The sequence below is a fragment of the Mustela lutreola genome, chromosome 9 (assembly GCF_030435805.1).
Source record: "Mustela lutreola isolate mMusLut2 chromosome 9, mMusLut2.pri, whole genome shotgun sequence".
Lineage (NCBI taxonomy): Eukaryota > Metazoa > Chordata > Mammalia > Carnivora > Mustelidae > Mustela > Mustela lutreola.
In genome coordinates, this window is record NC_081298.1 from 39353867 (window position 1) to 39369731 (window position 15865).

At 37.2% G+C, this 15865-nt stretch overlaps 2 protein-coding genes across 3 annotated transcripts in view; one reads left to right on the forward strand and one right to left on the reverse strand.

The window, feature by feature from the left end:
• Positions 1 to 15865, forward strand: part of MACROD2 (mono-ADP ribosylhydrolase 2) — a 1974291-nt gene that overhangs the window by 306243 nt on the left and 1652183 nt on the right. The gene's annotated exons all lie outside the window — the stretch shown is intronic.
• On the reverse strand, positions 731 to 2068 carry LOC131807691 (UPF0415 protein C7orf25-like). The gene is given in 2 exon segments (XM_059133262.1): positions 731 to 1663; positions 1666 to 2068. Coding segments are annotated over 2 exon segments (1290 nt in total). The 5' UTR covers positions 2023 to 2068.

Here is a 15865-nt window from a genome sequence, read left to right on the forward strand (position 1 = left end):
TGATTGTAAAAAATGGTAAAACAATGTTAATTCCTAGAAGTCATCAAAAATAAATATGTTAAAATGAATGTTATTTTGAACCCATAGTAACCAATGAAACTCACATTCTCTCTGTCTCTGTTGTGATAGGTACACACCATTTCCCCTGAGGGAAAAAATATACAAGGAACCCTATTCAGTTACCTTGTAACATTTACTTTTTTTTTTTTTTTTAAAGATTTATTTACTTGAGAGAGAGAAAGAGAGCATGGGGAGGAGGAACCAAAGGAGAGGGAGAGAGATTCTTCTTTTTTTTTTTTTTTAAAGATTTTATTTATTTATTTGACAGAGATCGCAAGTAGGCAGAGAGAGAGGGAAGCAGGCTCCCTGCTGAGCAGAGAGCCCTACGTGGGGCTCAATCCTAGGAGTCTGGGATCATGACCGGAGCTGAAGGCAGAGGCTTTAACCCATTGAGCCACCCAGGCACTCCAGGGGAGAGAAATTCTTTTTTTTTTTTTAAAGCTTTATATAGATGTATTTTCTTGGTTGCTAAAACGTAGGCAGTTTGGTAAATCATTTGTCTCTTGTACTTTTTCTACTTTGGGTTATGTATTTTATAGATGACACACACAATCAACTTTACAGGTTAAGAGTGCTAAGTATTATTTTTACTATAGACCTTTTCTTCCTTCCCATTTAAGATGGGAAGACCCAGCCTTTGGTATCAATAACTTTATTTCCATGAAAATATTTAAAGGGTATCATCAGTGTTCATAGCGGTTGTGTGGTCTTTTGGTAAAGGGGTGGCGAGAGCCTCTTTGCTCTCAGTAAGTGCTCTAGGCTGATGGATAAACACACTAAATTTAACACCCTGGTTGTTGGCAGCTCTGACAAAACCACTATTGACAGTCATCGTGATGGCTTTTAGAATGTCTCCTGTCCCAAAAATTGTTAGCAAGCAGCTATTGATTTTTGAACTGGCCACTAGTCTCAAGGCACGCTCAGAAGGCTGGTCAGGTACCACATTAGTTTGCTTAATCAGCATAGTGGCCCTCTCTCTCTCCCCAGGTCCTCCTAAGGTATCTAGAATAGACTGAAAGTCTTTGACAGCGGAATGACAGGCAAACAACTCCTTGTCCTTCATAAACGCCTCCAGCTGTGGCAAAACCTGCTCCTTCCTCTCTTGCTCTGCTTGTTCCGTAAGCACTTTCTCTTTGAAGACAAAGTGGCAGCCTCCATAGCTGAGGGCAGATACATATGTAATTAAAGTCGTAATGTCCAGATTCACTCTTTTGCACACATCGACCTTAATTTCTGTTGGAAAGGCAACACTTGCTAGAATATTTTCTCGGTCCACTTGGGTCACCTGCAAAAATTCAGGGCCCTCATCATCTGACTCACTCTCCCTGGGCTGGTTCTCTTCTGGGTGATCTAACAGAGAGTTAACGGCTACTATGTCTCTTCTCACAGAAATGCCCATTTCTTTGAGCTTCTCTGCCATGGAGCTGGAGACGCTGTTGTAAAATGCAAAGATGATGTGAGGGTTGCTGTACTGCACTGGCTGCTGGTGACTGGCCTGGAGGAAGTCTTCAGCCTGCTCAATGATACTTTTGTCACCATACTGGCCCCTGCCCAGCCAGATGTTATGAAGAGCTTCAGCCTTTCGGCCAATGGCTTTCACCCAATGGCTTTCACCCACGTATGACCACCATTGGCAACCACATCCACCACTAGGGTCTACTTTTCTCCCATGGTATCTGTGTAACCAAAGACATGAAGAACACTAACAACTTCTTCCAAGTTTTCTGCTGATTCCACGATGGCTCTTAGGTGTGTTAGGTTAGTGCTCTGCAGATGGGATTCCTTAATTGCTACTTTCCCGGCTTCTACTTTCTGTAAGAATTTTAACTCTGCCTTCAATTTGCTGCACAGCTTTGCGCCACCTTCTATGCCGCCTTTTCTTGATCTAGACAGTGATTCTGCTCTCTTGATCAGTTCCTTGGCGATGGCGATTCGTTCACAGAGCATGGAGTGTGCAGACATGCTGACAGCATTATTCCTTTCCGGCTGCGCCAGGACCGCATGCGCAAGTCGGGGAGAGAAATTCTTAATCACATTCCACGCTGAGCTAATCGTGGAGCCCCATGTGGGGCTCGGAGATCTTACAGTCCTGATATCAGGACCTGAGTGGAAGTGAGTTGGACACCTAACTCACTGAGCCACTCAGGCACCTCACCTTGTAAAATTTACTTTCGAGTTAATAAGTGTCCTCAGTTGGCTCATAGTTCACTACATTGGAAGATTTTATTTGATCATAGCATATTTCTTCTGTCGAAAGTGAAAAATAAAACTAAATCTAGAGGGCAAAAAACTTGGGACTTTTCTCTCTTTCTTTCTCTCTTTTTTTTTTTTTTTTAAGATTTTTTATTTATTTATTTGACAGAGAGAGATTACAAGTAGGCAGAGAGGCAGGCAGAGAGAGAGAGAGGAGGAAGCAGGCTCCCTGCTGAGCAGAGAGCCCGATGTGGGACTTGATCCCAGGACCCTGAGATCATGACCTGAGCCGAAGGCAGTGGCTTAACCCACTGAGCCACCCAGGCGCCTCTTTCTCTCAATTTGTAATCTCATATTTTACAGGAAGGTGACACCATGGCTTTTTGTTATGACATCATGTTATGGATGACATTGACCAACTATTGGTAGGCATGTAAGGAAGTGGTGATTATTTCTGTTGAAAGTAATAATTATATTTTTTCATTTATACCCCTCCCGCACAAGGATCAGTGATATTTGTTGATGAAGTTTAGTGGTCCCTACAATCTTGTTTCTGTTAGGTATCTGTTTGTACAAGACTGTCTCCAAAATGGGAAGGAACTTTGTGATTTGTTATTATCCTGTCACTGATGTCAGAAATAAGGGCACATTTTACAGCAAAAAAAGTAAAAAAAAGTAAAAACACAATTCTGTAGAAATGGAATTTTATATACAGAAACAATATTAAAATATTTTCTCTGTACATTCACTAGAACTTTAGGGATTAACATACCATGTTTGTAAAATAAGAATATGAACCACCTGAGGAAAAAAATACCCAATTGATTCTAAGAATTTAAAAATTACTGTTAATGTTATGGTAGTTAAAATCTTATATAAGTATTCCAATATCTTCTATTAATTAGTGTCATATACTACTGGAATAAATCTTTCTTTTCCATTTTTAGCATCTCTGTACTTTAGTTTTTCTTTTTAGGTGCTTTTTATTTCCTTACAAAATATGCTGTTTTGCATCATTTTTTTTCTGTAAAAATAGGCATAAGCAAAAACTACAGTATTTTGGTATAATAGCTATACTCACCATATTCCCTCTAAGACCCATGAATTGTGATAAGTCAAAAACCCCAAATCCATTATTAGACTATTCCCCATGCCAGGTTTTTATTACTAATATGTTGTTTATTTTTAATCATCTTTTGAGTTATTGACTATTTTATGGTGTCTCATAACAAGAATTTCTATTTGTTTTATATACTTCATAGAGTAGATTTTTTTTTTTTTTTGCCTCATTCCATCATATGTAATGGCTTAGCTTTGAAATCTTTGCTTGATTTAGGGGAAATTAATTTGCTTTAACAATTACTGTCTAAAATAGCTCAGGTTTTGTGTGGTCTTATAAAAACTTTATCTTGAAATGCTCTGAAAGGTGCTTTATTTTTTATTTCTTTCTTTTTTTTTTTTAAATTTTTAAAATTCCTCCTGGTATTCTTGTCACATACCAGGAAATTAAGCAGATGCTCAAATTGACTCTGCTAGGTAATATTAAAATGCATAAATTCAGGTTTCAAAGCAATTGATAACTTTCACTCCTACATTATTCTTCCAATATTTTACTCCTACTCGGTGACATTTTTACCCAAGGCTTCTAGCAGCTGTTTTGCTACTTAACCTCTAGCTAATTGCTTCTTTTCCCCTCAGCCTGACTCCACAGAGTGATGGATCTGTTTTCTGTAGGCTTCCTTGCAATTCTTAACTGAACCCCTAGAGTACTATGTCCTTTCTTATTCTTTTCCATTCTTCCCCAATGAGGCATGACCAAAAGATTGTTGTATCCTTGAGAGGCAAATTCTTGGAATGGAGTGGCAGATGGATATACAAGAATCACCAGTGCAGTGCTAATGGAAATTCAACTCCAATTAGATTTTAAAGTTGGTTGCTTTCAAAATGTCTAGAAGTAATATGAATAGAACTGTTTGCCCTTTTGGGATTTTCTTCCTTGCTAAGCTGTGAGGCAAGGTGGTGATGATAGTGGACAAATCTGAATTTAAGAAATGATGATGATTATAATAATGATGATGGTGATGATGATGACAAACATTGTAGCTAACATTTAGTGAACACATGTTATAAATTAGAGAATGAGTTAGGCCTTTTGTACAATATTATGAGCATCTGTTGGTTGCCTTCAATGTCAGTGTGTTATTTTTCTATTATTGTATAACCAATCACCACAAACTTAGTGGTTTGATACAATACACATTTATTATCTTAGTTTCTGTGCTCAGGAGTCTGGACACAGCTGAATCTGCTGTTTACAGATTCATAATGCTACAATCAGGGTTTTATTTAGGACTGAAGTCTCATCCAGAGGCTCATGCAAGAAAGACTCTCCTTCCTTGCTTTTGTAGTTGCTGGATTGAGAGCTTTATTTTTTTGCTGGCTGTTTTTTTAGAAGCTACCTTCAACTTCTAGAGGCCACCCTCACTTCCTTGCTATGTTTACCATTATGGCCACTGACTTCCTCATAGCTCTTTCTGGAAGAGAGAAAAACTCCTGCAAGACAAATGCTAAATCAATCATGTACACTAATCATCTCTATTCCATCCTTTCCATATTCTGTTGCTTCGAAGGAAGTCACAGCTTTTGCCCATACTCGAGAGGAAGACATTGCACAAGCGTATGAATACAAGGTGGTAGGGATCATGGAGTCATCTTAGGAATCTATACAGCCTGCTGGAGATTGCTATATGTGTCGCAGTGTCTATCCTTTTGTCTCCCCAAGGAAGTAGGAAACATCTCATTGTTAAATGGATATATGGTCACCTGCAATAAAGACTTCATTCTCTAAATTTCCTTTTGGCTAGGTATACCTTGCGACCAAGTATGGCAGAATCTGGAATCTGGAGGATTCTGGAGGAGGATTTCAGTCCATCAGCATTTAAGGATCCTTACTCCCAACTTCTTTAATGTTAAAGAGAAAATTTTATTTTGTTTAAGCCATTGTTATTTTGTTTGCAACTCAGCCTATTCTTAACTGATACTCTTTTCTAACATCTGTTCTCCTCTTTTCTCTTTCCAACAGCCCTTTATTTCCATTTTGTGGTCTATGTTTTGTTCCCTAAGGAACTTGAAATGACCCCTAGGGTCAAGTTATCCAATGAGAACATTCTGTCTCCTGTTCATGAGTATGAAAGTATAACCTGTACCAGTCTACTCAGAGTGAATCTCAAACTTTTACTGGAAAATTATGGTGTATTATGTGTATGTAACAATAATTCTTAGAAATCCTATTTTCCATTCCACCCTCTGAACCTATCTTTAGAAGAAACACACTTTACCTGACTTTTGAGTCTGTTGCTTGAGAGACATGGCTCATGGGGCATATAAATGAAACCAAACTACTTCATTTTAACAGCTGATGTTTAGGGAATGGTCTAGCAGAAGCTTCCATACAAGACTTGAGGATAGAAATAATGTAGAAAGAAAGTCTCTGGGAGAATTGCTCTGTCTGTCTCCCTGCCTACAACAGGATTAGTTGTGACTGACTCATATTGAATTGGGGGTTTCCCATTAAGTATAGATCTCTGAGACACTCATGTGCATGGCAAGAATTGATATCCCTGTGCTTGTAGATTAATGCAGATGTCTCAAGATATTGGATTCATACTTCCTAAATTGTGTATCAGTTTCCATACCTATGGTCTTTATTTGGGGGCAAAATGGTATTGAATTTATTAGTGTATCTTAAAAAATGACCAAAATGACTATTGCTCACTTTAGTAAGTTGAACAGTAGAAAGGTATGGCCTCTTATGTTTCAAACAGATCCTTTCTCCCTCAGCTCTTCTTCTGCTCTGCAGTGTTTCTTTACCTTATTCCTTTTAGTATCATGTTGATAAGATGTTCATTTTAAAAAATATCCTGATTCAATATTTTTATTTTTTATTTTAATTATTGCAAGATTTTAAAGGAATTTTGGCCTAAACAAAGAATAATTTATTAAATCCAAAGTAGGTAAAATTGCCCAGTACTCTAGATACAGAATGGAAGTAAGGATTCATTAGTCTTTCCCTAGTAGGAACTTATAGCTGAATTAGGGGTCAAGAGGTTAAATAAGTGACAGTGAATAAAAAAGTGCTAATCATGTACCAAATCGTTTTTTAAAATATTTTATTTATTTGAGAGAGTAAGTGAGAGCACAAGCAGGGCAAAGGGCAGAAGGAGAAGCAGACTCCCCGCTGAGCAGGGAGCCTGATGTGGCATACCATATGGGACTCCAGGATCATGATCGGAGCAGAAGGCAGATGCTTAACTGACCAAGCCACCCAGGCACCCTACTTGATCTGTTTTCAGAAGGGGAGTTACCACTACAACTATATATTCATAAAAAGAGAGAGCATTTGAAATGGTCAAAGATGTTTCTTAAAAGGGAGATGTGAGCTATCTGAGCCTTCAACTAAAAGGAGAAGCAGAGAATTGGGGCTGCCTTGAAAATTCTTGGCATGGAATGGAGAAACTGTTCCTATACCTGGCTGAGCATCCCATCATCCCACCTCAGATCTACTGGGACAGAATGTCAGGAGTGAGGCCAGGGAAGCTGTGTTAAAAACAAACTCTTTAGATAGTTCTTTTTGAGAACGGGCGTTTAGGAATTTTTGAAGCAGAGGTTGTGCCTTGTTATTATTACAGCTTCTTGAAGATTAACTTCACAACATACTTCATGACTGAAGAACCTTTGATAAATATAAGGCCATATTCATAGTTCATTGGGGTATTAATTATATTCCTTAAAATCAAGCATTTGTATATGAGTTGCTATTCTCTTGACTCTTAAAATTTTTAAGTTATTATTTGTACAAGCTTTACCAAAAAGGAAACAAGAGTCCCTCAAAATAATCTCCTTCATTCCTTTCATTCATTCATTCATTCATTCATTTCATTTCATTGACAAACACTGGATAAAGCTGGAGGCAAGGACTAATACAGTTTAGAGCAGAACAATCCTCCAGCCCTAAGGACTTTTTGTAGAGATGAAATTAAATACTGATAAATATAATGCATAGAAAAAAGTGCCAGAAGAGGGAACAATTATCTTTAGCCATGGCAATTTGGGAATCTTTTAATGGAGTATTTTGATCTTAAAATTAAAATGTGGGTAAAATGCAGGCATTTTGACATAAGATAAAAGGTGTTCAGACAGAAGATTCAGTGTGAGCAAAAGCTTCTAGGTTTTTATTTTCAAATAAAACTTGAAAGTGTGTGTGTGTGTGTGTGCGCGCGCTCGCACGCACTATATATATGGACACCTTTGAAATTTGATTCTTCCTAATTTTGATGGAATAGCCATTAAATATACATTGAGAGAATATATTGAGAATATATATCTCTCAATATATACATTGAGAGAAGAAAAAAGTGTGGCTTTCAAATGGAGAAAACCATGCTGTTTGCTTTGTGTCATGTACCAGTTAAGTGGTGAATGAGAGGTCTATGATTTTGCAAATTTATAAGTATTGTATGTTCATAATAAAAAAGGGAAAACTGCAAATCATATAAGTAAAATCAACCTGTTGAAAATCTTGAAGGGCAGAATGTAACAATAGCACAACTGAGTTGCTGCCTATATCTTCACACCTATCCACATCCTGTCAAGTTTCCACACTTGAGTACTGAATAAGTACTGCATTGTCTCTGCAGAAAAATCAAATACCATTTACTATTTCTCAGATTTGGGGGTGTATTTTTAATGCTTGCCTAAGCATCATTTTATTTATTTTCTCCTCATTTATTGTCTTACATATCTTAGGTTGGATTCCCTAGAAACTGATCCTCAGATAGGAATTTTTATGCAAGCAGAAGAAAGAGTGAAGGTTTGTAGTGAGTCACCATGTTGCACAAGGCTTTTGTTTGAAAAATATATCCATTGTTAGGATGTCTAATTTTGCCTAAAAAAAAAAAAAAAGATGATTATAAGGAAAAGTTTTGGTAGTTTTCTTAACAACTAAGATTTATTGACCACCTACTATATTTTGGGCACTGTTATAAAGGCTTTTAACATATTAACTCATTTAATCTTCACTATAATCCTATGAGATGTATTCTTAATCTCCTTATTTACAGAAAGGGAAATAGAGGCACAAAGAAGTTACCTAACCTGCTGCTGAAAGTCACACATTTAGTAAATGGTAGATTTAGAATTTTAACTCAAGAAGTCTAATTTTAGAACTCATCTATTAACCACTATATCATGCTGCATCTTCTTAAGTTGAATAAAGAGTTGGATGTGAATATGCTGTATATTAAGAAAATGAAAGGAAAACATAAAGTACCATGGCAGATTGAATTTTTTTGGTTTATATCAAAATGAACTTTCTGCAGATAGAAAAAGTCTTTATAGTTTGGTTGCCTTATAGTCTATAAGGCAATAAACTTCATAGTGTATGTCTGTAAGAACTGCCAAACATTTGTGAACTTATTTCATTTATGTGAACCCTTGAGTGAGTAAAGATCAAATACCAAAAAAGTGTTGTTTTGGATTTCCGTAAAGCAAAAACATTATGAAATGAATGGTGACCAGTTGTGTTGGTCCCTTGTCATTCCTTGCTCAAAAAATGACCTTTGTATCTATTGATTTCTACCTATCTTTAAAAAAATGGGATATTTTTATTCTACCAAAGATTTATATTGGAGAGTTATATTATCTTCCCCTTGGATCATTATGTGTGTGTTCATTTATATGTGTTACTTTCTTTTTTTTATTAATTCCCCATACATATGTTAGAATTCAGACCTGGAGATCATATTAAAATTGGTGAGACATATTTATTTTTTCTCTGTTCACTGAAAGATTGTTAAACATTTAGTAACGGACAGGGTAAGTTACCCAGCTCTGATTCCAAAGTTTCTTCCTCTGATAGGTCAATGGAGAGATGGAGCCACTTACTTGTCTTTTATTTAAGGTAAAGGGACAGAACATGCTGTGTGTGAATTGAATTTCACAGAGAGCTTATCTTTTCAATTTTTAAAAATTTAGAATATCGCAGTTTTGCTATGGAACATTCTTTGCCATAAAACCAAGCTGTTTTCATGACTACCTCATATCCTATCCCAGCAGCCATTTGTCACTAGAAGTGCCCAAGGCCTCAGGAAACAAGCATAGACAGAAGGGGTCAGTGGATCTTTCCTCTGCCTGACTCTGGCTACAGAGAGATCTAGCAGGCCTCCACCATACTCCAGAGCTTCCTTTCCTTAGGTGGAATGGTCACATCATCAGTAGTCTCATCCCTCAAATCCTCTTTGGAAAGCCACAGTGGTGCTCAAAGTCCAAAAGAGAAAAGTCATCTTCAAGGTGTAAGACTTCATAGCTACATCAACTCCCCTGGGCTCTAGTTGGCTTTCATTCATTGATGAGACAGATTGTGGTCAAGATAGACATCTTCCATGTACTTTCTTGTCACTGAAATTCCCTCTTCCTGATTGTGCCATTTGAGGAAACTTCCAGTTGACCCTTGTTTCCTATAGAACTGGTACTTGCTATGCATTAAATATTTCTTTTTCAAGTTTATTGACTTTCAGTTCAGTGCAATTCCAGATATTTTTTAAAATTATTCACTCCTTCCTGAGACCCCTCTGACTCCCTCCATTCCACAGCTTCCAGTGCATTTAATAGCATATTCAGCAGAACAAAATTTCCCATTAGAGTCATACAGGGGCTTATTCATAAAATGCATTGGGGTTCTTCTAATGAAGGATAGGGGCCAGCTATGTCATGGTCACTTCTATGATTCTTTTGTATGAATTCAATGTCTCTGCTGATGCCCCTTGAAATACTATGACCTTTTAGCTTTATAACTCCAGTCTTTTATCATTTACCAGAATGACCATGTTTTGAGTCTCTTCATTATTCTGTACCACTTTACTCCTAAGATAAAGAAATGGAAATTCCTTTATTATGCCTGAGACCTTTTCCATTCTCTTACTACTTATGAATGTGAACTTTTATGTCATCTTTGGGTTAAAAAAAATGACCATTATTCTTAATAGAAATGACTTCCAGATTATTTTACATTGTGGCTTCCTATCCTTGGATACTTTATTGGAGTCTCTCTTAAAATGGCTCATCCAAACATCTTTTACCCAGCCCAGAGTAGATTAGGTTACTTCATTTTTGATGTGTGGATTATACTTTGCTAAATTAAAGTAAATATCCATTCTATATCCACAGGGAAGTTAATGGTTATCTAATGAAGGCCAACCACTACTTTTTTAAAGAAGTCTAATATTGTATTAGAATATTTAGTAGACATGGCATGCCTATGGTGCAGATAGAAATTATGGTTAGTCAAGTTACCTCTCCCTCACCTTGTTTTGTTTGTCTGTTTATTCAGATCATTGCACATTTTGTCACATGATCCCTCCCATGTCACCCTAACTTTTAATTTCAGTTTTCTGATTCAGTTCATACCCAAAAGTCCATTATTTTAAGAACTCTCCATTATCCTTTCTTTCTTTTTTTTTTTTTTAAATTTAAATTCAGTTAATTAACATAATGTGTCATTTGCTTCAGGGATATAGGTCTGTGATTCATCAGTCTTATACAATACATAACACTCATCAAAGTACATACCCTCCCCAATGTCCATCACCCAGGTACCCCATCCTCCCACCTCCCTCCCCTCCAGCAACCCTCAGATTGTTTAACATTAATAGTCTCTTATGGTTTGTCTCCCTCTCTGATTTCATCTTGTTTCATTTTTCCCTTTCTTCCCCTATGATCCTCTGCCTTGCTTCTTAAATTCCACATATCATCTTTCTCTGATTTACTTATTTCCCTTAGCATAATACCCTCTAGTTCCATCCATGTTGTTGCAAATGACAAAATTTTATTTTTTGATGATTATGTAATATTTAATTGTTCCATTATCCTTTCTTTGCAATCATTGTCCTAGTGCTTGATCAATCCAGCTATCTGTAGACATACCTTGGAGATGTTGCAGATTCAGTTCCAGATTACCACAATAAAGCAAATATTGCAATAAAGTGAGTCTAATAAATTTTTTGGTTTTCCAGTACATATAAAAGTTATGTTTACAATATACTGGAGTCTATTGTGCAATAATATTAGGTCAAGAAACAATGTATATACCTTAATTAAAATATACTTTATTACTAAAAAAATGCTAACCATCATCCAAGATTTCAGTGAGTCATAATCTTTTTGCTGTTGGAGGATCTTGCCTTGATGTTGATGGCTGCTGACTGATCAGGATGGTGGTTGCTGAGGGTTGGGGTGGCTATGGCAATTTCTTAAACTATGACAACAATGAAGTGAGCCACATTGTTTGAATCTTCCTTTTACTCATTTTCCTGTAGGATGTGATCCTGTTTGATAGCATTTCACCCCCAGGAGAACATTTTTCAAAATTGGAGTCCATCCTCTCAACTGTGCTGCTGCTTTATCAACTAAGTTTATGTAATATTCTAAATCCTTTCTTGTCGTCTCAACAGTCCTCACAGCATCTTCACCAGGAATAGATTCCATCTCAAAATCACTTTCTTCCTCTTCCATTCAAGGAATTTCATGAGATTGCAGAAATTTAGTTAGGTATTCAGATTCCACCTGTAGTTTTGTTTTTGGTATTTCCATTACTTCTACACTTTCCCCTCTGAAGTCTTGAACTCCTCCAAGTCATCATTTGGAATCAACTTCTTACAAACTCCTGCTTATGTTGATATATTTTTTAATAAGTTTTTTTTTAAAGATTTTATTTATTTATTTGACAGAGAGAGATCACAAGTAGGCAGAGAGGCAGGGAGAGAGAGAGAGGAGGAAGCAGGCTCCCTGCTGAGCAGAGAGCCCGATGCGGAACTCGATCCCAGGACCCTGAGCTCATGACCCGAGCTGAAGGCAGCGGCTTAACCCACTGAGCCACCCAGGCGCCCTTTAATAAGTGTTTTTTTTTTTTAAGATTTCTATTTATTTATTTGACAGAGATCACAAGTAGGCAGAGAGGCAGGCAGAGAGAGAGGAAAGGAAGCAGGCTCCCTCTCTGCTGGGCAGAGAGCCCAATGCGGGGCTCGATCCCAGGACCCTGGGATCATGATCTGAGCCAAAGGCAGAGGCTTTAACCCACTGAGCCACCCAGGCACCCCTTATGTTGATATTTTGACCTCTTGCAATGAATTACAAATATTCATAATGGCGTCTAGAATGGTGAATCCTTTCTAGCAGGTTTTGAATTTACTTTGTCCAGATACATCAGAAGAATTAGTATCTATGGCAGCTATAGCCTTATAAAATGTATTTCTTAAATACAAGACTTGAAAGTCAAAATTACTCCTTGATCCCGGGGATGCAGAATGGATGTTGTGTTGGCAGGCATCAATACAACAATAATCTCATTGTACATCTCCATCAGAGCTCTTTGGTGACAAGGTAAATTGTCAATGAGCACTGCTATTTTGAAGCATCTGCCTTCAGCTCGGGTCATGATCCCAGGGTCCTGGGATCGAGTCCTGCATTGGGCTCCCTGTTCAGTGGGGAGTCTGCTTCTCCCTCTCCCTCTGCCTGCCACTCCCCTTGCTTGTGCTTTTTCTCTCTCTCTCTGTCTAATAAAATAAAATCTTTAAAAAAATACAATACTCAGTAAACCTAATTATAAACAGATGTATGTTGTCTAGCACATATTATTCCATTGACAGAGCACAGGCAGAGTAGATTTAGCATCATTCTAAGGGCCCTAGGGTTTTTAGAATGATAAAGGAGTATTGGCTTCAGCTTAAAATCATCAGCTACATTAACCTCTAACAAGTCAGCCTGTCCTTTGAAGTTTTGAATTTCAGCCAGACATTGACTTTTCCTCTCTAGCTATGAAAGTCCAGACATCATCTTCCCCGTAGAAGGTTGCTTCATCAAGATTTTCAGTGTTTAGTATTGCCACCTTCATTAATTATTTTAACTAGATCTTCTGGATAACTGACTGCATCTTTTGCCTCAGCACTTGCTGCTTCACCTTGCTCCTTTATGTTAATGGAGATAGCGTCTTTCCTTAAATTTTATGCAACAAACTTTGCTAGCTTCAAACTTTTCTTCTATAGCTTCCTCACCACTTTCAGCCTTCATAACATTAAAGAGAATTAGGAATTTGCTGGATTAGGCTTTTGTTTAAGGGAATGCTGTGTCTGATTTGATCTTTTCTCCAGACCATTGAAACTTTCTTCATGTAATAAATAAAGCTGTTTTACTTTTTAATTTGTGTGTTCACTGGGGTAGCACTTTTGCTTTCCTTCATGAACTTTTATTTTGTATTTGCAGCTTGGCTAACTGACGCTTGGGGGCAAGTTTGTGATCTGTCTTGGCTTTTGACATGCCTTCCTTGCTATGTTTAATCATTTTTAGCTTTTAATTTAAGATGAGACATGTGTGACTCTTTCTTCACTTGAATACTCAGAGGCCACTGTAGGGTTATTAATTGGCCAAACTTCAATATTGTGTCTCAGGGAATAAGGAGGCCTAAGGGGAGAGGAAGAGAGAGAAGGGATTGGCTGGTCTGTGGAGCAGTCAGAACACACATTTGTTGATTAAGTTTGACATCTTATATTAGTACTGTTCATGGAGCCCCTGAATAATTATAAAACTAACATCAAAGATCACTATGACATATCACCATAAAAATATAGTAATGAAAAAGATTGAAATTTTACAAGGATTGTCAAAATGTGACAAACGTGAAGTGAGCAAATGCTGTTGGAAAAATGGTGCTGATAGTCTTGCTCAAGGTAGGCTTTCCATAAAGCTTCAGTTTATAAAAAACACAAATCTATGAAGTGGAATAAAGCAAAAAGCAATAAAATGAGGTGGGCTAGAGCTCTTCCATGACTACCTCTGGGCTGCTGAGTACTGCTGTTGAAAATCACACAGCTGTGTGGATTGTTGTTGTTGTCTGTAAATATGATCTAGTATCTTTGCTGGTTTTCAGCACTATTATTACAATCTTTTATTTAGACCTTATTAGCTGACCCATATTTTTCTCTTAGACTCCAAGCATGCTCCTCCTTCTGGGTCTTTGAACTTGTGATGACCTCTAATACTCTTACACTGACTGCATTAGTAATTTTTGGTCTTGACTATAGAGTAGAATCAATGGGGGGTTTCAAAAACTAATGGTGCCCAGGCCATACCCTAGACCAATTCAGAAAAAAACAATGGGAAGGACCTAGGAATTACTTTTGTTTTAAAAGATTCCTAAGTGATGCAAGTGTGCAGTGAGGTTTAAAGCCACTACCACTATGGATGCATGCTTTGCTTTCTCAGTTTACTTTGTTTTATGCTCAAATTATCACCTCTTTAATGGGAATTTTTCCTATTCATTCTATCTAAAGTGTAGGCCTCTTTTACTCTCTTTCCCTTCCATACCTTATTTTTCTATACCACACGTATCATTTACCAAGTCAGTTGTTGTAGTCTATTTTATCATTGTCTGCCCTTTTCTCACTGTAGTGTAAGCTTCGTGGGGCTTCATATACATATTATTATACACCTATTATATAACATATTATTAATGGTAATTGGAACCAGAGGAATGGATGAGATTGCTTTGAGAAAGTATATGTATAGAGAGAAGAAGAAATAGAACAGAACCCCAAGAAACAACATTTATGAAATCAATGGGATTACTTCTCATAGTTGTTGTTTTTTCTACTGCCATATACCATCTGCATCAGGACCTCTCATACTATTAATCAAAGAGTTGTTGAATAGAATTCCCCTGCATGGCTAACCCCAGATTCCACCACTTTTCTCTAGTTCTTTCTAACCATCCTTTTTCACTCTTAGAACATGACCTTGCCTCTCAAATAGCAGACAACAATTACATATTATCAATAATTGGAACGCTGGGAGAGTGCATATTTAGAAAACAGAACCTAGAACAGAATCCCAAGGAACTGCAACATGCAGGGGATTGGTGGAGTTACCAATTTCTGCATTCTTGGGTACCTTTCTCTCTCTGCTGAGGCTTAAGTAGTTGCTGTTGCCCAAGATTCCATTCATGGCTTTTAACTATTTTTTCCTGTGTAATCTTCTAGATCCATCTTATTTGTACCTCTGGCTTCAATGACCGCCTATAATAGAGTCTCCTAAATCTTTATCTCAGGGCATCTACCTGTCCCAAATGTCAGACCTATGTGTACTGTGGTGTCTTCACCTTCACATCCCAAATTTTCTTGGACTCTCCCAGTGGGAGTCAGGTAATACTTCTGTTTTTCTTTGTCATGTGTTCATTTCCCTCTTGTAGCACTTTTCACATTGCAGCATAATTATTTATTTCCCTATCTCCTTTACTAGGTCATAAATTTCTTGAGGACTCACTGTTTTTTATTTGTATATTGCCCAGGATTTACAATCTGGCATATAGTAATCAATAACTTTTTGTGTGTATGAATATATGAATTTAAAATCTACTTCTGTCATTAAACATCTTATTTCTGCCTTTAATATACAATTCTTAGTAGGAAGGTTTTATGTGTCCTTATTGAAGTTATTGATGAGAAGTATGATAAATTTCAGTTTGAGGACAGAGTCCTATAATGTGCTATTAGAGACCTATCTTCAG